Genomic DNA, 22,490 nt, shown 5'->3' on the forward strand with positions numbered 1-22,490 from the left:
TTGGCAGTGTTCGTGCGTTTCTGTATTTACCAAACATTCTACCGACTACGACGATGACCGCGTCGTTCATTCATAATCAGCTGGGTGTCAGTCCTCCCCGCAAGAGCAACAACAACGACGTTGTGTTTTATGTATTAGAATTGCACCGTTATATATAAGTCCGGAACGGAAGCCACCCCCTGCAACAATGTCCCGTGGACCCAAACGAAATGTTGCCTTCATCAAACCGGACGAGCCGGACTTTCTGAAGCGAATGAAGGCGCAGATCGGCTACAAGGAGGGACCGACCGTCGATGAGAAGGTATAAAGCTTTCAAAAATTTGATTATCAATGATAACTTTTGAACTTTTAGCGGCGGAGGATTGAAAATCTCTCGGATTCGGACGACGACGACCGGGAGGAGCGGGAAGACGAAAAGCCCCAAGTGGTGGTTCTCAAGGAGGGAGATCTTACCGCCGAGCAGGCCGCTGAAGCGAAGAAAGGTAATTTTGATAGGACTCACTTTAGAAATCTTTTTTTTTTGTGTGTTATACCTATTTAAGTTTCTTCAAAACACTAAATGTTGAAGAGCATCCTTTTACCTAAGATTAGCATTAGCATTAGCATTAAGCAAGTCGCACACATTCGTAGGTGGTATAGCCCTGGATCGCTGTTATGAGGATTTCATCCTTCCTGTCCGTTACCAAAGCACAAAGATTTGGGACTAATCTCTGACTCTTAGACAAGATTGACGCAATCCTCCAACGGTCGAGTGCTGTCCTGGCCACGTCCTTGCGACAGCTGAGGGATGGGAAAGGAAGATTAGTTGGACACCTATGAAAGTACATAGAGACCTCTACATTCTTTCAGGCCTAGGCGTCACGGGAATTTGGGTGTTAGTGGAAGGGTGAAGTTCAAAAGAAACGTTTGGTCAACGTGCACACAATATTTTTGGTTGATGCCTGGTTCCTTTTCCAATTTAATCCTTGTTGGGTGTTCGATTTTAAATCTGAAATAGAAAAGGGAAATTATAGATTTGTCTGAATCTTCCTATATGAAAAGGTAGATTTACCTGAATCCTGCTGAAATAAACCGTTTATAAGTAGTAAATAATAAGACAGAACGCAAAAATAGAGCAAATTATATCCAAAAATTGATCCTGCTATGATCAAATATTTCTTTCTGGAAACAGCCAGATCAAAATTTAAGTTTGAATGCTATGATTTCCATAAATTATATAGAACATTCTGAAGGTTTTAAATTAATAGATAAAAAAAACTTATTCTTGAAATTGCTTTTCAAGTACAATAAACCTGTTAATATACAAATTTTATTTGTTATGAAGTTTGGTTCTACCATTTTTTGCGTATTATAGTGTATGAGTTAAATTATAAGAGTGAATTAATCAGATATATTTAGAAGCTACTTGAATGTAAAACCACAGACAAACAGACGTATCACTTGGAACAAATTGCGATAAAAATCATCGTCACGAAAATATAATCGCCCAATGCTAACCAAGCTGTGTTACGCAAATCACTCAGTAGGCGACGGTAGTGAGCAAACGTCAAACAGGAGCAAAAACAATGCGAGCGCCGCAACCGAGCGATTTGCGAACTACAAAATATTTGAACTAGCCGTTAAAAAAGGTAACGATGAGAAGTGACTAGAGTGCGACGTCTGTTTGTCTGTGGTAAAACTATTTGCTTGAAAACGGACATATGTGTTAAGCTATTGTTTTTTGTTTGCTTTTTTTGTGTACATGTTTAAAAAAAATAGTATGTATAACTATACCCGAGCAGGGAATGAGAACAAAATTATAACAAATTGATAACTAATTTTGTTATTGATAACAAAATGAAATCAAAAAGAGTTTTCGTTTCGATTTTTTAAATTGAATATCAAATTGAGATATCATTTTGTTATCATATCAAAAACTCAATGATAACAAGATTTGATTTCAAAAATCCAAAATAGGTTCAATATGTTTTAGCATTAATTTTACCGTGGAGGCCCATATTCTATATATATACGAAATTACGATCGTACTGGAACATGACATCGTCCCCTTAATGCTAGAACTATGTAACTCAAAAATCAAGGTTTCGAGAAAAACGAGTTTGAAAATTTTACATTTTTTCATGTAGTTATTCCAAAGGTATGGGCCCTTAAACTAATACTTTTTTTAGCATTGATTGCTAGTTCAGCTTCCACTCTTTCTTCTACAAGAGTAAATTGTGAACTAGTTTGATAAAAACCTTTGTTAAATACTATGAAGGGTTGAAAAATGGTCGAGTTACCTATTTATAGCACTCACAATCCAACATGAAAAATGGAGATGTTCTGAGATACCTAGTTTTTACCACTATTCATTTCATTCTTTTAAGTTTTCTTATTGTGGTTTGCAAATCAGAAAGGTTCCACATATTGAAATTAACGTGCAATTACTGAATTTGTTAGTGTACTGTTTTAAGTCGAGGTTCGGAGAGGAGGCAAAAGATAAGATGTGGCTTGCTCGATGATCAAACTAAAAGTGCTGGTCATGTATTTCGTTTCTATAACGTCAGTTCGAGTGCGTTACATTTCATGTGTTACAATACGAGTATTGCGCGATTGCTCATAGCATTTCTTCTGTCATTCGACAGCACATAACAACAACTAACATTTCGATTTATAGGACATATAAAATAATTCAATAATTTAAATGTATTCGAAATGACACTTGTCAACTACATATAATAATTCGAGTTCTTGTATTCAGATCTGTTATTCACTAATCTTATATCCTATGGTTTAATAAAAATTGGTATTTTAAGCACTTAGTTCACTTGTATATAAAATCACGGTCTTCCTTAACCATTCTCCTCCGCTTCGAACGTCTAAGTTCAGGGCTTAGTTCGACCGCCATGCTTCGGCGCTTCCGCTTCCACCTTCCGTCCTTATGTTCATTCGGAAATCCCCGAAACGGTTCTTCGTCCTCTACGCTCTCTCTTCTTCTCTGGGTTATCGGTGTGCCAACTACCGGAGCCGACACAGTCACGTTGGGTCGCAAGGGTTTGTCCTCTTTAGCAAGGCGAAGCTGCGTCCGATGGGCCATTACCCGCACGCTTCCAGTTTCCACCTGGAAAGTATTTTTGGAAAAACGTTTTAGAAATATTGCTTTTAACCATCGTGAGTGATGGTGCGGATTATGGTTCCTATACCATACAATATCACCAGCCATCAGATTGTCAAGGGGATCTTGGGAGCAATTAGTACTATTTGACCTATCAAATCTTTCCTCATTTGGCTGCGGTGGTATAAGTTGGTATTTATAGCTTTTCTTTGGGTTAATCAAATCTACCAGCGTCTTTGGATTAAAGGTAAATATCTTTTCGGATGGAAACGTTCCATCACTCGTCAAGGTGCTGTTACGATAATTGAACAAGAACAAACTTATTTGCTCTTCCAGATCTAAATGTGCCACTTCTGGGTCCACCAAAAACTTCTTTAAAACTTCTTTCACTGTTCTTACGAGTCTTTCAGCCTAGCCATTACTAGGTGGGTGGTACGGTGGACTCTTTAGGACCTTGATTCCTTGCCTTTCCAAAAAGTTGAATGGTGGGCCTCCATCAGAAACAAGTACATCCGGTAGACCGAAACGAGCAAAATACTCAACCAACTTTTTCAAAACTTTACTGCAATCCGTTCCCCTTTGCATCCATTCGACTTCTACCCACTTAGAATAGCTATCAACAATTAGGAGGAAGGTATGATGCATAAAAAAGAAAAAATCTACGTGAATTCTGCTAAACGGACGAGTGGTCGGTAGCCATTTGGTTGTAATCTTTGCTTTGGGAATAATTGCCATTGCATTGCACGCGTCGCACACTGAAACAAAATTTTCAATGTCCTTATTGATTCCGAACCAGTAAACAACTCTTCTTGCGAGCTGCTTCATTTTCACAACGCCAGAATGGTTATTATGTAACAATTTTAAGGTCTCCTTTTGCATCAATTTTGGAACAACAACCCTGTTTTGATACAGTAGACAATCCTCCACAATTTCTAAGTCTAGTTGGTTTGAGTAAACATCACTATAACTTTTGTCTAACTTTTTTGGCCAGCCATTTCTCAAGTAAGAGATCACATTTTGTAAAAAGTCGTCATCTTTTGTTGCCGTTGCTATTCTTTTATAGTCCATTGGGAGATTTTTGCTAAAATTTATGCTTTTTACATATTCATAGTCACACTCTTTTGGGACCATCTGCTTCAGGGGAAATCTTGAACAAAAATCCGCATTCCCCATCTTAGCCGATGGTCTATATTGTATATCAAAGTCGTATATTGACAATTCTAAAATGTACCTTTGCAACTTCGTAGCATAAATCGCATGACCTCCACATTTACCAAAAATCCCAACCAACGGCTTGTGATCCGTAAACACCGTGAATCTTTGGCCGTAAAGGAATTTGTGGAATTTTTTTATCGTACATACCAAGGCTAACGCTTCCAAGTGCAATATGGGGTAAGACTTCTGAGCATCATTGAGGGTAAACGAAGTAAAGCAAATAGGTTTCTCAACGTTGTCAATACTGTGAGCAATAACTCCTCCAAGACCGTAGCCTGTGTAAGATCCGAGTTTCTTCCCAAGCTGAATAAACGCAAGACAACTCATCTCGTTGCTAGACAGTAAAACAAGACACTGATACTTTATTTACGGCTTATTTATAATACATCGGGCACAATACAATCATTGTAAATGTATGAACAATACATCAACAGAAAATGGCAATAGTTGTCACTTTATCAGCTGTCGACCTGCGTAGCTATAAACGACTTGTTTAACTTCCTATCAACATACACTGAAGGAATATTGTTTGTACATTACAATACCTTTCCCCTTAGAGGAGATTGTTTATGCTTAAATTCGAAAGGTTTATTAATCTGGGAAAACCAATTACAATTTTAACTTCAGAGCGATTTATGATCTGAGAACAATATATGAAAATTTGATATAAACAATTTTATTATACTGATTTTATTATACGCAAACTAATACATATGTCCCTTCATATAAAAAACATTACTTCTGCTCCTTATGTTAACAACACACACACCTGCGCATTTTTCCTTATTTACCACTAGAAAAACAACAACATCCCCAATAATCTAATACGAGTCACAACCGTCATCACATCTTAATTTAATCCACAACTTCACTGCATAACTGATTTTCTAAAATGAACATATTTCATCACTACCAACATTTGTTAAACGCCTTCCCATCCTCCAAATGGGTGCTCCGATACAGCAATCCATGCAAATTTGCACAATGGACCTATACACAAAATTATTCGTCAACACATACAAATCTTATGGCTATTCATTTGCCGTTGCCCAATAAACTTTACTGCAATAAACTGTCACGTTATTTTTCCTATGCAAAGTAATTCACTTCCGCGTCAAAACTTATTTCAAGGGCACAACATAGCTGCAATTAGCTCAAATGTTGTGATTTACCCTTGACTTTACGATAAATTTCTCCAGCATCCATAACGTACGTCGCTATTCAATAGCGCAACCGTAAGATATAAAAAAAACGTCGCTTACGACCGGCTTATATGGTATTCTCAACAATATACGTTCACCATGTTTACTGAATTATAGTTAGCACGCACCATCATCACAAAAAACTTTCTTAATGCCTTGTCGTAAAAGGCCATTATTTCAAGAATTTCACAATATAATATCCACTACAGAAAAACACTAAACTTTATCCTCGTTCGCCAGTTGTAAGATCCGAGTTTCTTCCCAAGCTGAATAAACGCAAGACAACTCATCTCGTTGCTCAGCCTGTAATTTTACTGATAATACAAAGTCTTCGGCAGTTTCGTCCGGTTGCTGGACGCGGTTATTAAACTTTAATCTTTGAATCAAGTCTGATTCTGTCTTGTCGAAACGAGCACGCAGTTTGGAAACCATGTCCTCATATTCGACTTCTGCCAAATTGCCATTAGGATAAAGTAGCTTAAGTTCGGTGAATACTGTCGGCCCACTAAGGGTTATAAAATGGGCTCGTTTTGCATCGGCTGCAACGTTGTTAACCACAAAAAAGAAACCCAGTCGCTCTATCCAATCACCAAAGGGCGTTCCCTTTCGGTACGGCTCAATGGTTACTGAAATACTAGGATTTGCCATGGCGCAACAATAGCCACGCCGAAATCTACGGGATCCTTGAACGAGACCGCTGAGTGGAAGGACTGCACCTCAACTTCCTATACGGTTGGGAAATTACCTCACCAGTTTACGATAGCTTTCTCGGGAAATCCGTCGGGACGTTCACCCAGGCGTGGCCTTGCCGTTTCGCAGCCGTCTGGTCTCTCCGCGAATTTCGCCGCAATCCACCGGAAAACTTCTTCAAAAACGGTTGTTTAGTGTCTGCTATTAATCTCACCAACTAAATCGTTTGTATTGTCGTAAACCAACCGAGTTGTAGTTTTCCTATTGATGATAAACAGAAACACTCTTAAAAAACGGTGCACAAAAACATGTATTTTTTTTTGCTGTGAAAGAATTTAATCCAATTTGAAAATCGTATTCAATGCACACTAGATATTCTGGTAATCTTTGGTTTCAAGCACCACAAATACAGTAGCTGTTCAAGAAGGTATTCAAAAATAATTCTTTTGTTCACGATTACTTATTATAATCCGAATAATAATACCTGAAAGAATTTCTTTGTTTGCTTTTTTGTGCTTGCGCTAACAAAAGAAACTGGCAACACTGCTCCGCTAACCGTATCGAACAATAGGTCACAAATCACAATGCAATGGTGATTTTTTTCCACAATTTGCGCAATTTGCTCACGGCTTCTTCTAGCATAATTTATTGAATCACCTACCTAGACCACGGAAAAACTTATCCCGCTTGCTGAAGCCTGCAAGTAGCGTCCTCGATTTGCCAGCCAAATCTACAGATCTACAGATCGATGCACAGCAATGAAATGATGTCTCTCACGTTTCTCGCCGCTTCACTTTAGCTGCAATAGAGCTTCGTTGATGATGGAGCTGCTGGAATAAGGAAACTTCCACTTTTTTCCACTGTGAACTGTGCAACTTCCAAATTAACTTATAACTTTTTCTTCTTCCTCGTCGTCAGCTGTACTGTTTTAAGTCGAGGTTCGGAGAGGAGGCAAAAGATAAGATGTGGCTTGCTCGATGATCAAACTAAAAGTGCTGGTCATGTATTTCGTTTCTATAACGTCAGTTCGAGTGCGTTACATTTCATGTGTTACAATACGAGTATTGCGCGATTGCTCATAGCATTTCTTCTGTCATTCGACAGCACATAACAGTTAGTATACCTGCTATATCTCCACAAAATACTTAAAATGTTAATGAAATAATCGTCTACGAACAAAGCACAGTTTTAGCCAAATCAATAAAAGTAAAATATTTTAAATTTTTGAGCTAAACATCTTACGGATTTTCGTTCGACTAACAAAATAATGACAAGTAACATTTCCACTGCGGTTGGAAATAGATATGATTTTTCTAGTTACCTAGTTATAGCACGCAGTTCTTATATACTACACTGAGATACCTAGTTTTGAAATTGATGAATATTTTTGTCGTTTATAATCGTAATTCATTGGTCTTCGGCTATATTATAGTGCTCAAAAAGCTCAATATAATGGTATATTTAACCCAAATTTAGTCAAATTTTGAGTTTAGTTCTAGCATTAAGAGGACGACATGTCCCCATGAAGCCCCTTCTGGCAGCTTTGCTAACGGACACAGATTTTGGGAAATTTCACTGCCTTCAAAACTGTTTCATTTTTTTTTACAAATTAATGGTCGTTAGTTTGAAACATTTTTCTTACAAACTTTTTCATAACAATGAAAACAATATTTAAAAGATATATTTGAAGCTAACATTGAATAAGCATTCATGTGTCGTAGTTTCCTACTGTTATAAATGAGTCATTATATCCTATTTTTTACATTCTTCGTGTGTTCGCGTTCGGTATTAAATATTGTCAAGTTTATATTTATCATGTTACCTAGCTAAAATCTAAATAATTTATTGTCCAATTTTATTAATTTATCTAATATTATATCAGTAGCCAGGTATCAGAAGGCCGGCTCCAGAGGCATGTTATCCTCTATTAGGGACATTTGTGCCATCAGCCAACATAAAACTTTTTTCTACCGTCGTACAGAGTCATCTGTGTTTCAAAAGGATACCAACATTTTGAATGCCAATTTTTAACCGTTGAATCTTTTATTTCGGAGCAGTGGCAAATACGGTTTATTATATATTTTTTGAAATTTGAACTACAGAGTGATTCCTTCAGAAACTTCTTCAGGCAAACCTTCAATAATTTCTTCCGTGAATTCTTCAGAAATTCAACCACGAATTCGTTCTGAGACTCTACAAATAGCTCCTTCTAATATTCTTCCAGGAGTTCATTCAAGATTACTTTAAAAGTTCCATCTAGAATTGCTCCAGGAACTCCTCACGGGATTTCTTTTGGGATTTCTCTATGATTTCCTTTCAAGATTCCTGCAGGAGTTGCTTCTGAAATTCTTCTGGAAGTTCCTTGAGGGATTCCTTTTGAGATTCCTCCAAATCCTTTAGGGATGTTTTCAGCAGTTTTTTCTGGGATTCCCAGTAGGAATTCCTGTGAAAATGTTATCCTTCTCACATTGGAAAGCCTATAAAGAACACCATGAGAAATTTCTTACAAAGCTATTAGAGGAGCTCATTAAAAAAATTATGGAGGAATTCTTATATGAAGTTTTGTATGAACTATATAAGGCACTCCTGGAATAATGCCATAATGCAAAAAAATGTTTCCTTAACAGCCTTAGCAGCGTGCATTGCCCTATAGCAAGCAGCAAACTATTGATTGTTGAAAGCATTTGAGCGAAATTGATTTTCATACACATTATTCTTTCATTATTCATTATTCTATATTTTTTTATTTACTGGATAATGATACTTAAAGCAAGTAAAAATTTTATTAGGTTAAGTAGAAAGCTACGTAGCATTTCATGAACCCCTACCCCCCTATCGTCACACTTCGTCACAAAATCACAACCACCCCCTCTCCCCAAAAAAAGCTACGTCATTTATGGATGACCCCTTAGCGGTAGAAACGCTGAAAAACTTTTATAACCTTATTTCACATTTCTGAATCGTTTCAACAAGTTTTTATCTAACAGTGGAAATATAGTACGATGAAATCGATAATATTCGCCATTGATGGCGGCGTTTTTTTAGCATAATATCAAAATGAATACTAAATTTGTTATAAAATTTTAGTTATTACCCTATAGAATTGATAACTCCCTGAGAACTGTGTATGATATCAAGTCGAAAAAGATTGATAACTAAATGAGATATCAATTTGTTATCAATGAGAACTCATTTAGTTTTCAATGAGATATTCCAGTACATTTTTTTTTGTTATCACTTTTTGTTATGTTAACACTTAAGTCATACAAAATGAAAACTCATTTTGTTATCAAAATACGTGATATCTAAAATACTCAATTTGTTTTCAATGAGTTCTCATTCCCTGCTCGGGTAAGCTATTAATTGGATGCTATTTTTGTTTTGTGGTAGTTTCAGATTGCATCTGTGTATGAATTGATAATTGTTGCCACAGGAATGCTCCATTGATTAACATTTTTCTGAAAAAAAAGCGACCCATTTAATGCAATAATAATAATGATGATAATTTGGTGGTCATAAAGGTTTTGCCAAAAACGCTCCTCTTACCCTCCTCTGGCTACGCTGCCATTGCAAGAATTTGTACATTGTGAGGCAATCACAAAGGTATACTGTGCCCAGGAAGTCGAGAAAATTTCCTCGACCGGAACGGGAATCGAACCCGCCGTCTCCGGATTGGCGATCCATACCCTTAACCACTAGACACCACCAATGCAGTCAGTGGTTCCCAAACTTTTCACCATCGCCTTTTGAAATTCACAAAAATGTCACGGCGCTTTTTTCCAACTCACTCTCCTAAATAAACATGAGAAAGAGAAGGAAGGAACAGGAGGCGCGAGCTCCCTCTTTTATCCCGCTCTTTCTTGTGTTTATCAAGGAGATTGAGTAAGAAAAAAGCATACGCTAGCTACGCCAATGATGTTGATGATGATGATGATATTTTTTCTACCATCTATTGTAGCAAGGCAGCTGCCTATAGCAGTGGAATAATCTGAAAAGCGATTGAACAAGATTGTGTTGTTGTTAGTGGTCAATCAATCTCCTGTATGAAGGGCCAAAAACGGTTTTTCGGACCCGCAAGAAGAGACACTTGCACGAAACCCGCGTCAGGGGAAAAGAATCTCCTTCCAGAAGAAAGTTCTCACGAACAACTACAAAATCAAGCCCTCGATTGACAGAATACTCCCAATAGATGCGTCCTTTTACCTAAGATCATGGTAAATTCAGTTTCATTTGATTAGGCCTGGCAAAGGATCCCCAATTTTCAACAACTATTCTATTTCACACACTCTTGACCTTAAATTTTAGCATGACAACATAGCAATGTTCCGAATAAATCTTCACTGCATTAACTTTGCTGAACATTGCAATAACCTACAATTATTTCTTATTGTACCATTTATCGTTTATTAGAGTTTTTAACCACAAATTGAAGTTTACTATTTCTGTGCAAACTCTAAAAATCGGTAAAAATTAGTTGTATAATACCTACAACAAATTTTTAAGCAACAAACTTGGTAATGTAGATTCAGTTAAGATTTGTGTCGTAGATTGTCATGTTAAATATAAACCATTTGAGGGTTAAAGCCCCCAGAATTCTTAGTCATCCTTCAAGTTATGCAGGCAAACAAAAAAAATGGATTATATTTTTGAAACGGTTAGGCGCAATGGATATAACTTTAGTATAGTTAAGACTATTATCGATAAGAAAAAGAGCTTTTTTTTTTAAAAAAAAAACATGACAACTCTTGCTACTGAACAAGATGAGTTGCAGGAACAGCACTTTCTCAAAAGCAAATATTTAAGGAATTGCTTGCGAAATTCCTTACACATCTTAAAATATTATTAGCAACAAAATCTCTAAGAATTTCATTTTGCAATCGCTGATTACAGAATGCTAGACAAATACCTAACAGAATTTCTTGAATTTCTTTGATCTCATAAATTTTTCCAAAAATTTACGATTTCAGCCTTCGAAACCTGCCAGACTTCTAGAATAACTAACTCTACCATGAAGTTCACCACTGGTTCGTCAAACAGTTCCAATTCTACTCGGATATTGCCAGAAGTTGTCAGACATTTTCCGAGAAATTGTTTCCAAAACTTTTGAACGGGTAATCTTTCGTAGGTTATTTAAGGTTTAGGTAAGGTTCATAGGTAATTCGCCAATTGTTGAACGGTTAGTACTGGCATTTTGGTTTTCGTTTGTTTTTCCGTGCATAATTTCACTTTAGTTGAAAAATATCCAGTGAACGTCTAGATCTACTCATCCCTTATACTGCCCATTGAATTTGTATTCCCTTAAATTCCATTTTCTAAGAAAAAATAGAGCATTTGTATGGGAAGTCTGTAACCCAAATGTTGAACGCTTCCTTAAGCTCGTCCTAATGTTGGACGGTTCTCGCCAATTGTTGAACGGTTGAAGCTTTGTTCGTAATTGATGAAGTATAACCCGACATCAACCTATCATTCACCTGTTTTTATTTTGGCCACCAAACCCAACATAGACCCAACAATTATCCGATGTGAGTCCAACAGTGGTCAAACATTTGATAAAATTTGACCCGACTTTGACCCGACATCCGATATTTTTTCACTATGGCGGATTTTTTCCGGTTTTTTCGTGTTTTGTGCCCAGCTAGTCCGAGCTAGTGACGATTCATTTAAATGGCAAGGAATCGCTCATTTAAAAAAACTCCAGTGGATTGAAATCGTTTTAAACATGACTAGATGCAAAAATGGTCGAAAAGATTTGATTAGAAGCGAAAACGACAGAAGAAAAGTACGCCTTTGAAAGCCTCTGAAACACTTCTGGAAACCCATGGGACCCACTCAACCCCCAAGAACACTCGTGGAACTACTCTGAAATCCCTTGAAAACCCGTGGGTTGCTCCTGAACCTCCTGGAACGCCTTGAAATACTCCTGGGACCCCCTTAACACTCTAAATCAGCGTTTCTCAAACTATGGGTCGCGACCCACTGGTGGGTCGCAGGCTGATTTTTGGTGGGTCGCGAAGTCTTTATTAACTTATGTCGAATGTTATTGCTAGTCATTTTCTAATTTTCAAATATTCCCTTGGAGAATCCTTTTCTAGAAGATTTATTTCTAGAATTTTGGTTTCTCCTTGATTCAATTCAAAATTTTGTTTTAGGAGTCTTGTCTGGAGTACATTGAATATCGAAACAACTGTCTGCGTTCTGAAATCGATTCTAAAGCTATGAGTTTTCAATTGAAAATTTTAAGAATAGAGTAAAATTTCAGATTTTATTTGTATTTGTATTCTGTATTTTGTATTCTGGAAAAAAGCTCATGTTGTTATTTGCAGTTAGCATTTTCTGTTAGACTTACACGCCAGTTTTAGCAGATTAGCCAGTTTTACATCGAAAAAAAAATAGAAATACAATACAAAAAATCAGCAAAAAAAATACAACTTCGGCTAGAACCCTTACCTTTACTGAACCTCTGTGTAGCTGATAGCTGAACTTCTGTGAAATTCAGATGAATGTCGATTACGAAACAACTGAAAAGTGATTCAAATAAAAATGGAAATTAAATAATTGTGTATAAAGGATATCATTGAAAAACACCACTGGTTAAATATATTAGAAACTAGGGGCAAGACAGATACAGCGAGAGTAACTCTGTTATCGAAGTGTTGCTCAAAATTCCTCTGAATTGCTCTGGATCACTCTGTTTTCCCGAAGTGTTGCCTGATACCAGTGAAAAATCGAGCAGTCTTGCCCGATTTCCCGCTTCGTAGCGACGTTTCTGAATGGATTCGAGCAAAAAGAGTTACTCGGGATTGCTCAAAGTTGCTCCGGATTTCACAGTGTCTTGCCCCTAGATAAGAAACTTGGACTATTATCTCACTTTTTAAAGACTTAACTGATACTGCAAACTTGAGCACCTTAACCTTACCTTCACTATGAATAAACAAAAAACAAAACTTTTTTTTATTTGAGGGCTACGTAACATAAGTTTATCATAACCTATGAAAGTGATAAAATGTATTCATTTAGTAAAGCAGTCCAAATTTACAAAAAAAAGACTTATTTTATAAATTCTTGTGCTGGTGGGTCGCCGAATTCTTTGAAAATCAAAAGTGGGTCGCAAGCTGAAAAAGTTTGAGAACCCCTGCTCTAAATTCCTCTTGAACAACTCTGGAACGCCCTTGAAACCCATTGAAAACCACTGGAATCTTTCTGAAGCCCACTGGAACACCCCTAGAACATCCCTGGAACGCCCTTGAAAACCCATGAAATGCACGGTTAGGTAAAGTGAAGAAAAAAATCTAGCATTCATGCTAACATCGTAGGTTATGCCAGTGTTCAACAATTGGATCATGGATGCATAATGATAGTGTGATAAGAAAAATATTTTTTTCAAATTAAAATACAGTGAAAATGTGATTTTAAACAATGTTAAACTGTTAAGGACATCCTTCCAGTTCTTGTAACTATGGTGTGCCCTTGATATTTGTGGTCGATTTGCCCGCAAAGCTTATTTCGTAACAGCAATTTCTTAAAATAAATCTTAAGAATTAGAGCAGTTTTCGTGTCATCAGCGGTACTAAATTTTCAATCAATTTTTTTGACATAAAATATGTATAATTTTGTAACTTAGTTAGAGCAATATCGTAACCCACATGTATATGCATCTACATCATACGTTTACGTTGGATGAAAATTACTTAAGTGAGATTTATAATAAAATATTCAGAAACTGTTCAACATTTGGGTAGTGTTCAACAATTAGCGAACTACCCTACCTATGAGTTTCGCAAACGAATTTAACAAGAATCATTTAGATGAGACTGCTGGGTTCTTACTAAGAAATATACCTATTATTTTTCTATCAATATTCTATAGATCGTACAACCAATCCTAACCACAGTTTTTTTTTAATTCAACCCTTCACGGTTAACCTCATCATTTTTGTTTCCACAAATAACTGCATAAATTCTACTAGTTGGCAATTTATGAATTTAAAAATCCCTGAAGTAGTTCCTGTAAGAATTCTGGAAGATTTTGGAGGCATACTGGAAGAAGTTTTCGTCAGGGTTCCAGCATCATTCCTGGAAGGATCTTAGTAAGAGTCCCCGTAGCAATGCAGGAGAAATCTCGCATAGAAGGATTCTTTTAGAAGCTCCCTGTGGGGTTTTTCCAGGAGTTTCTTCTGAGAATCTCAAAGAGGTTCTGTCTGGGATTCTTTCTAGAGCCTTGCCAGGATTCCTCAAGGAATTCTCCCGGGATTCTTCCAGATTTCCTTTTGTGGGATTTCTTAAGAGATACATGTTGAAATTACTCGAGGTGTTCCTAGATTTCTTCTAAACTCCTTCCGAAATTTCTCTAACCCGACGTCTCCACTAGACAGAAATGTCTTGCCATTTTGCTGGACAGATGTGTCATGACAGAAATGTTCTCTCGTTGTTTGCATGGAAAGCAGCGGTCATTTCTGTTACGTTTTCTCTTTCTGGCAGCAAAATGGCAAGACATTTCTGTCTAGTGGAGACGTAGGGTAAAAATTAATTCAGGGATTTCTTAAGCGATTCTTTCCCAGGATTTTTTCCTAAAATTTCTCCAGGAAATTTACCCATGGTTCACAAATTTATTCTAGGATCCCTCTAGGATTTCCTCCTGCGATTCCTCAGGGAGCTCCGTTTGCGATTGTTTTTAAGATTCCTTCAGAAATTCTCTCTGGGATCCTTTCTGAGATTATTAAAAGATTCCATCTGAGATTCCTCCTGATTCCAAGATTCCTTCTGGAACACAAGAGATTTCTTTCGTGATTTTTCAGTGAGTCCAGCAATCCTCCAGGACCTTCATCCGATATTCTCCCAATAGCTTTTTGAGTTATTTAGAGGTGAACGCAATTTAACCACCGACAAAATTTAACGGTTAACGGATAGTTCGCGTTAACCGTTAACCGATAAATTGTGTTTGCTCTTCAATAGCTCGAAAACTAAAAGTTTAAATTGAACGTTTTCCGCCTCAATAGAAAGGTACACATCACTTGTAAATTGGAGAACATTTAAATGATCTTTGTGAAATTAGAAGCAAATTATATGCATCTGAAATGCGTTAACGGTTAACGGCAAGCATGCCCACCTCTGCTCTAAGTATTGGACATCTACATTAAATAAATGACAACTGGACAAAAACCTAACAAATTACATGAACCGTTCTACAAAAACCAGTTTTCACACTGTCTATCCGTAAGGTGATAAACAGTTTGCAACAGTGTTTTCATGGATGCCACATCATCTTTGCACGACTGGTAAACTTCTTTAGAAGGATTACATTCTGTCCTATCCAAAGTCTGGTTTATGAATAGCTGTAACATTAAAGTTCTTCTCTCTTGTTATTTCTTTTCCAGTTCTTTTTCTCTGTTTTGTCCTTTTTGTGTTTACGAATATCATTGTTCCGGACTATGAGGAAAATTTTACAAATGAGGCGATGCGCACATTAACAAGATGCACAACACTTCCCGGGTGAGCTGCAGAGAATCTTTTTTTTTATAATCCTTCACCTGTACATTCTGCCATTATAAGGCCTACTAACCTCGTCCTCATGAATATCCTGACGAGCATGCCTTACATACTAAATTTACCAGCAACTTATAATACATAATAAAATCTATAAAACCTTACTTCCCTCGTCTAATTTCTCTATTATTCCTATGAGAACTATACTGTCCCCACTCGCATATACGTTAGTCCCATTTAAATGTTCATCACTTTAAAGTTATGAAAATTATAAACAGTCATTATTTTCAATGTACTTTCAAAAACCATAATAAGAATTAATCTGTGAAAGTTTTGAGATAATCGAAATATTTTTCAAGTTATGCTGATTTTTCAAAGTTTTCTATAGATAAGGGTTTTTTGAACTTCAAATGCCGTTTTCTCAATTCCTACATTTTGCAAATGGGACTGTTATGCTAGCAGGGACAGTATAGTTATCACAAATATTCCAATGATGATGTCTGATGAACCTACAAAAACATCCGTTTTCCCACTTTCAGAGGAAGACGAAAAACCGGCCGACCTCAACCAGAAGATCGTGTTCAAATCGAAAAAGTCCAAAACGGGAGGCAGCGTTGACGACGCCCAGGTTCTGGACCGGAAGGCTAAGAAGAAAAAGCAAAAGGAGGCCCAGAGTAAGCTTTCATTTGGCGATGATGACGAAGAGGGGGAGGAAGAAGATTGAGTTGAGCATTTTGAGTGTTGAAGTATGTCATAATATTTCTGGACAAAGAAATCTACGAGAATGTACAGATAAGTTTAGTTAGTATTCAAAAATAAAATACAATAAAATGTGAATAAAATAATTGGTTGTCAATTTATTGTTGAAAGAAATGTTCACCCAAGTCCTTTCTAAAAAATGAACAAGATTCGAAATTATATAGGTATGTATGATTACAATGCATATTTCAGATACTTTCTTGTTTGTAACGTTAATCAGATCAAATTTGACCTCCTCAGATTCGTAAAATAGTTGTGTTCAATAACCTGCTAGAACTTGGTTGCAACTAGTTGTGAGTACATATGTTTTTAGCGTTCATTGTTGAGTCATATTAACCTACTTCGAATCGTTCAGGTTTGTGTTCACCTAGCAAATTTCAAGCAACATGGAGTCTTTCGAAATACTTGGATAAAATAGACCAACCTAGTTCTACCTGCTCGAAGCCCAATCAATTTGGACCACATTTCAGGGATGAATTTCTGGATTACTGTATTTCTGACGTATTGATGGCAAAATTGTTCAAGAAGTTATTCGAGATGTCTGCGGAATATTATTACCAGTTGAAGTTCTGATGAAAACCTGATGATTTAGGTTAAATTTTTGGAACACTCTTCTACAACCAATTAAAATTAAAAAAAAATGTTGATTATAATTTTTGAGGAATTTCTGACAGACAAGATAATATGGGAGTTTTGAATGAATAAGCATTTTCTCTGAAGGTCATCCAAAAACCATACTTTTATGTTTCCTCAAGGACTCTAAGCTTGTCACTAAAAGCTCACTCCTGAGTCATGTAACCCGTCATTCAGATATTATAAAAGAAACAGCAAGGCGAAACTAGAAGCATTTCCTTATTTTTTTTATTTTTTTTATTTTTTATTAAATAACGGAGCAATATTATTTTCAAAATTGAGTTCCATACAGATTTAGAGGAAGGAGCAAGGGTCTTGTTTCCCGGACTGAAAAAAATCCCGGGTTTCGGGATTTTTATTTTTTAAATCCCGGGATTTCCCGGGATCCCGGGAAAAATAAAAAATCCTAAAACCCTATAAAAAAGTAACGGATTAAATCCTAAAATATTTTAATCATATTTCATTGACAAACAAAAACGGTTAAATCTTTCTGTTTTTTCAACTACACCGTCTAACAACCCCAGAGTAATTATTATCGGTAAAAATAGTGTTAAATATTCGTTTAAACATTTTTGTGGAATTGCCTAAATCATCTTAAAAATCCTTCGAAGAATCTTATGAAGTGATTTCTTACGGGGACTGACTGGATCTATGGAAACTTGGTAGGTTTTCGGCTTTCAGTCACAGAAAAAGCGTTGATTATTCTAAATCATTGCCTACGTTTCGATCCTATGGTTGGGATCTTCATCAGGGCCTGTTTATTGTGTAAAAGGGGGGGGGGGGGTGCTCTTAATTTTTATAGTTCGTTTTTGATTAGTTTAATTACTCACTCGATATGAATCAACTTGTGAAGATCGTGTTGATCACACGGTGGAATGTCGTTTGCATTGGGTTCGGGCACCGCACTTGTAACACTGTGATTAGGAAATTATTGATTAAAGGAGATTTGAGAAGCAAATTACGATCATACTTAGACCAACCAGCACCCTGGTTGAGATGGTGGGTGGGTGGTACGTTTAACCGTTCGAGTCGCAACACTTGGTACTTTGGGAACACTTCTGTTCTTGTTCGCCAGATTGGGGTTACTGTGGGGTGTTTATAGTTGGTGCTGTTTGGTTGGTCGGATTTGTTTGTGTTAGTGGGGTGGTTAGAATTCTTGTATTTTGTCGATTTTGGTTAGTAGTTGACGACGCATTTCTCGCTCCTCTCTGGGTTTTGATCGTTGAGAGCAGATTTGCGTACGCACAGCTTAAATTATCGGTGTCTGTCCGATGGTTGACCGTGTTGGAAGTCGTCGCAATATGGCACATTTCCAACACTTGCAGAGCTTGTCTCTTGTAGGTTGAATCGACGAGGGATGGTTGTTGGATGTTGAAACGGTGTTGGTGATTGATACAGTGGTTCATCAGTGCCGATTTCTCTTGTAACAGCTGTATTTCGGGATCGGTGTATTGGTAACCTTCTGCCAGTTTGTTTTCAAGAGTGTTGATGTGGGTTTGATGGCCATACATGCGGGTCCGCAACTTGTTGGTAGTCATTCCGATGTATGCGCTGGGACAGTCTCTACAGTCAATTCTGTATATCACGTTGTTTTTGTTAAGCACAGGTATGGGATCCTTAGCGCTTTTGTACAGGTTTCGGACTGTGTTCCTGTTGCTGTGAGATATTCCCAACTGCAGTCCGCTGTTAGTGATTATCTTTTTGATAGAAGGTGTGAGGCCATCGATATACGGGATCGATCGATAGACAGTGGGCCTGTCTGTATTTTCGATCCGTCGAGGTTGGCGCAATAGTCGGTTGATGAGAGTGTGAGGGTAATCGTTGTTGCGGAGGTGTTGGTGAATCAGCTGATCTTGCTGCTCTCTAGTTCGGATGGTGCTCAAACTGCGTACTCGGTCAATAAAGTTGTTTACAACTGCGAGCTTTTGGTCCGTCGGGTGGAACGAGAAGTAGTTCAACATTCTGCCCGATGAAATTGGTTTCGCATACCAGTCCGTTTTTATGCTATTGTCCTCTTGCCTAATCACAAGCAGATCGAGGAAGGGAAGTTGGTTGTTTACTTCCACTTCAGCTGTGAATACTATCTTTGGGTTTAGCGAGTTGAAAATCGCCAGAACCGCATCTATTTGGTCCTTGTGCAACACTAGGAACAAGTCATCCACGTATTTGCGAATGAATTGTGGAGAAAGGTTCGCCCTCCCAATTGCTTTTGATAGCAAGTTTTCCATGACAATGTCTGCTAATATTGGGGATAGTGGGCTTCCCATTGCCGTACCAGAGGTTTGGAGGTAATACTTTTGCCGGAAACTGAAGAAGCTAGCACCGATGCAAAAGTCTACTATTTCCAGGAACAGGTCCAGGTTGATAGTGGTGTTGTCTCGGATCTGATCCCACATCATGATAATGTCGTGTATGACAACTTCCTTAGTGACGTTTGTGAATAGCGAAACTGCATCAAACGACACCAGTACATGGTCTGTTGGTATCGTCAATTGATTGACATACGTACAGAACGTTTTGGAATCCACGGTATTGAACTCACTCGTGAATGATTTTTGAAGTATGTCGGCGAGGTACTTACTCAATTGGTACGTGGGGGAAGTTGTGTTAGGAACCACTGGTCTGAGTGGTAGGTTGGCCTTATGCGCTTTGGGCTGTCCGTATATCCGTGGGCACACCGCATTGTAGCTCGTGAGCGTGTGTTTGGTTCGGGCGTCTATGAGCTGCAGCGCATACAGTCTCTGTACGATGCTGTTGTTTTTGCGCTCGTATCGGCCCGTCGGGTCATGGTTGATCTGCTGGTATGTGTTGGTATCCCCGATCAGCTGTTGCATCTTGTTGTCATAGTCAGCCAGACTCATTATGACGGTACGGTTGCCCTTATCAGCTTCGGTGATTAGAATGTCCGGATTTGCCTTGATAAATTTTGTAGTGACGACGGTTGCAGCTTGGCAAAACTGGGCCAGAGGGTTGCCGCGATTGTCGCCGAGTGTGGAGTGCCTATTGACAAAGTTTTGTGTCCTGTTGATGATCCGGCATCTCGTTTGTTCTCGAAGCTCGATGTCCGTGTGGGCGGATAGAATATTTTCCACATCCGCGATCAAATGGAACAGTGGCATCTGTTTTATGTGGCTGTAGGGTAGGGCGAATTTCGGACCAAGGCTGAGGAGGATGGATGTTTCTGGTGGTACGATTTTGTTTGTTGCATTGAGGATGGCGCTGCAGTTTTCGGTCGGAAGGGAGGATTGATTAGCTTCCACGGAGTGGTTCATTAGGCGGTTGTACTTCCGAGCAGTTTGTTGTGATTTTCGGCGAAGGTTGTCGTGGTATGCGAATTCTTGTGTCAGGAAGAAACGTGTGTATGTGTCTGACCGGGTCTGATGGACGATTTGCTCTCGCAGTTTCTCCAGATCTTGGTTTAGTAGTCGCACCCTATGAAAAGTGTCCTGTATTTCGATGTTCAGCAACGATTTCTGAAATCTGCACACGGACGAGGACAGCTTTCGGGTGTAAGGGCTTCTGGATGCGATCAGTTCTTGTGCGCACCGGACGGAATGAACGATATGCGATGGTATGATTCCGGCTCGGCGGCATTTCAGCAAAAACTCCTTGCGACTTTGCATGTTGCCCAACTTCGTGTTGCTGTTAGCATACAGCTTAAGCAGCTGAACGGTCGGCTGTCCGTATTGCTCTCGAACTTCGGTATAGAAAGACGTGCGTGCATTTGTCGCCATTGTGATTTCTTACGGGGACTGACTGGATCTATGGAAACTTGGTAGGTTTTCGGCTTTCAGTCACAGAAAAAGCGTTGATTATTCTAAATCATTGCCTACGTTTCGATCCTATGGTTGGGATCTTCATCAGGGCCTGTTTATTGTGTAAAAGGGGGGGGGGGGTGCTCTTAATTTTTATAGTTCGTTTTTGATTAGTTTAATTACTCACTCGATATGAATCAACTTGTGAAGATCGTGTTGATCACACGGTGGAATGTCGTTTGCATTGGGTTCGGGCACCGCACTTGTAACACTGTGATTAGGAAATTATTGATTAAAGGAGATTTGAGAAGCAAATTACGATCATACTTAGACCAACCACAAAAGCGCTAAGGATCCCATACCTGTGCTTAACAAAAACAACGTGATATACAGAATTGACTGTAGAGACTGTCCCAGCGCATACATCGGAATGACTACCAACAAGTTGCGGACCCGCATGTATGGCCATCAAACCCACATCAACACTCTTGAAAACAAACTGGCAGAAGGTTACCAATACACCGATCCCGAAATACAGCTGTTACAAGAGAAATCGGCACTGATGAACCACTGTATCAATCACCAACACCGTTTCAACATCCAACAACCATCCCTCGTCGATTCAACCTACAAGAGACAAGCTCTGCAAGTGTTGGAAATGTGCCATATTGCGACGACTTCCAACACGGTCAACCATCGGACAGACACCGATAATTTAAGCTGTGCGTACGCAAATCTGCTCTCAACGATCAAAACCCAGAGAGGAGCGAGAAATGCGTCGTCAACTACTAACCAAAATCGACAAAATACAAGAATTCTAACCACCCCACTAACACAAACAAATCCGACCAACCAAACAGCACCAACTATAAACACCCCACAGTAACCCCAATCTGGCGAACAAGAACAGAAGTGTTCCCAAAGTGCCAAGTGTTGCGACTCGAACGGTTAAACGTACCACCCACCCACCATCTCAACCAGGGTGCTGGTTGGTCTAAGTATGATCGTAATTTGCTTCTCAAATCTCCTTTAATCAATAATTTCCTAATCACAGTGTTACAAGTGCGGTGCCCGAACCCAATGCAAACGACATTCCACCGTGTGATCAACACGATCTTCACAAGTTGATTCATATCGAGTGAGTAATTAAACTAATCAAAAACGAACTATAAAAATTAAGAGCACCCCCCCCCCCCTTTTACACAATAAACAGGCCCTGATGAAGATCCCAACCATAGGATCGAAACGTAGGCAATGATTTAGAATAATCAACGCTTTTTCTGTGACTGAAAGCCGAAAACCTACCAAATCTTATGAAGCTTTTCCAAAAATTGTTGAGCGAAATCTATAAGAGATGCTTTTAAACCACCAGGAGTTTTTCTAAACGACTTCAACAATCCTACCCAAAAACTCCACAGATCATAACACTCTGTAAAAATAAATCTACAGAAAACCTAAATACAGAGTGCCTTTTTAGCTGGAAATGAATTCAAAAACTCTCTTAGAAGTTTCTTTCTTGATTTCTTCATTAATTCTTGTCCACATTTTTTTCAAGAGGTAATTGAGGAATTATTTTAAGAATCCTGAGAGAATCATCTACCAAAATATGTGGCAATCCCATGGAGAATCTTGAGATCATCATCTACAGAGTTCCATTCTC

The 22,490-nt window shown here is 38.3% G+C and overlaps 2 protein-coding genes and 2 long non-coding RNA genes across 5 annotated transcripts; 2 read left to right on the plus strand and 2 right to left on the minus strand.

Annotated features, from left to right (window-relative positions):
- Positions 1 to 71: 71 nt before the first annotated feature.
- Positions 72 to 16,515, plus strand: LOC109410777 (uncharacterized protein KIAA1143 homolog). 2 transcript variants are annotated; one of them, XM_062853234.1, is made up of 4 exons: positions 72 to 301; positions 353 to 482; positions 15,575 to 15,689; positions 16,223 to 16,438. In XM_062853234.1, exons 1-4 carry the CDS (start codon positions 188 to 190, stop codon positions 16,299 to 16,301), a joined length of 438 nt encoding a protein of 145 aa, XP_062709218.1. In that variant the 5' UTR covers positions 72 to 187; the 3' UTR covers positions 16,302 to 16,438. The 2 variants fall into 2 exon arrangements, with proteins under 2 accessions (XP_062709218.1, XP_019539853.3); XM_019684308.3 differs by lacking the exon at positions 15,575 to 15,689 and having other exon boundaries at positions 75 to 301; positions 16,223 to 16,515.
- A 1,177-nt stretch (positions 16,516 to 17,692) lies between these two features.
- Positions 17,693 to 18,116, minus strand: LOC134287293 (uncharacterized). The gene is made up of 3 exons (XR_009997196.1): positions 18,046 to 18,116; positions 17,906 to 17,989; positions 17,693 to 17,829 (listed from the first exon to the last, which is right to left on the minus strand). It is a non-coding gene; the product is annotated as an uncharacterized LOC134287293 (long non-coding RNA).
- A 41-nt stretch (positions 18,117 to 18,157) lies between these two features.
- Positions 18,158 to 20,809, minus strand: LOC134286831 (uncharacterized). The gene has a single exon (XM_062848515.1). It carries the CDS (start codon positions 20,807 to 20,809, stop codon positions 18,158 to 18,160), a length of 2,652 nt encoding a protein of 883 aa, XP_062704499.1.
- A 386-nt stretch (positions 20,810 to 21,195) lies between these two features.
- LOC134287294 (uncharacterized) lies at positions 21,196 to 22,142 on the plus strand. The gene is made up of 3 exons (XR_009997197.1): positions 21,196 to 21,828; positions 21,885 to 21,968; positions 22,044 to 22,142. It is a non-coding gene; the product is annotated as an uncharacterized LOC134287294 (long non-coding RNA).
- The last annotated feature ends 348 nt before the right edge of the window (positions 22,143 to 22,490 follow it).

This window comes from Aedes albopictus, chromosome 2, assembly GCF_035046485.1.
Source record: "Aedes albopictus strain Foshan chromosome 2, AalbF5, whole genome shotgun sequence".
Lineage (NCBI taxonomy): Eukaryota > Metazoa > Arthropoda > Insecta > Diptera > Culicidae > Aedes > Aedes albopictus.

Coding starts and splice junctions, on each gene's coding strand:
- LOC109410777 (XM_062853234.1), top strand. CDS start 188: ATGTCCCGTGGACCCAAACGAAATGTTGCCTTCATCAAACCGGACGAG. Junction 302..352: donor GACCGACCGTCGATGAGAAG/GTATAAAGCTTT, acceptor TTGAACTTTTAG/CGGCGGAGGATTGAAAATCT. Junction 483..15,574: donor GGCCGCTGAAGCGAAGAAAG/GTAATTTTGATA, acceptor TTTCTTTTCCAG/TTCTTTTTCTCTGTTTTGTC.
- LOC134286831 (XM_062848515.1), bottom strand. CDS start 20,809: ATGGCGACAAATGCACGCACGTCTTTCTATACCGAAGTTCGAGAGCAA.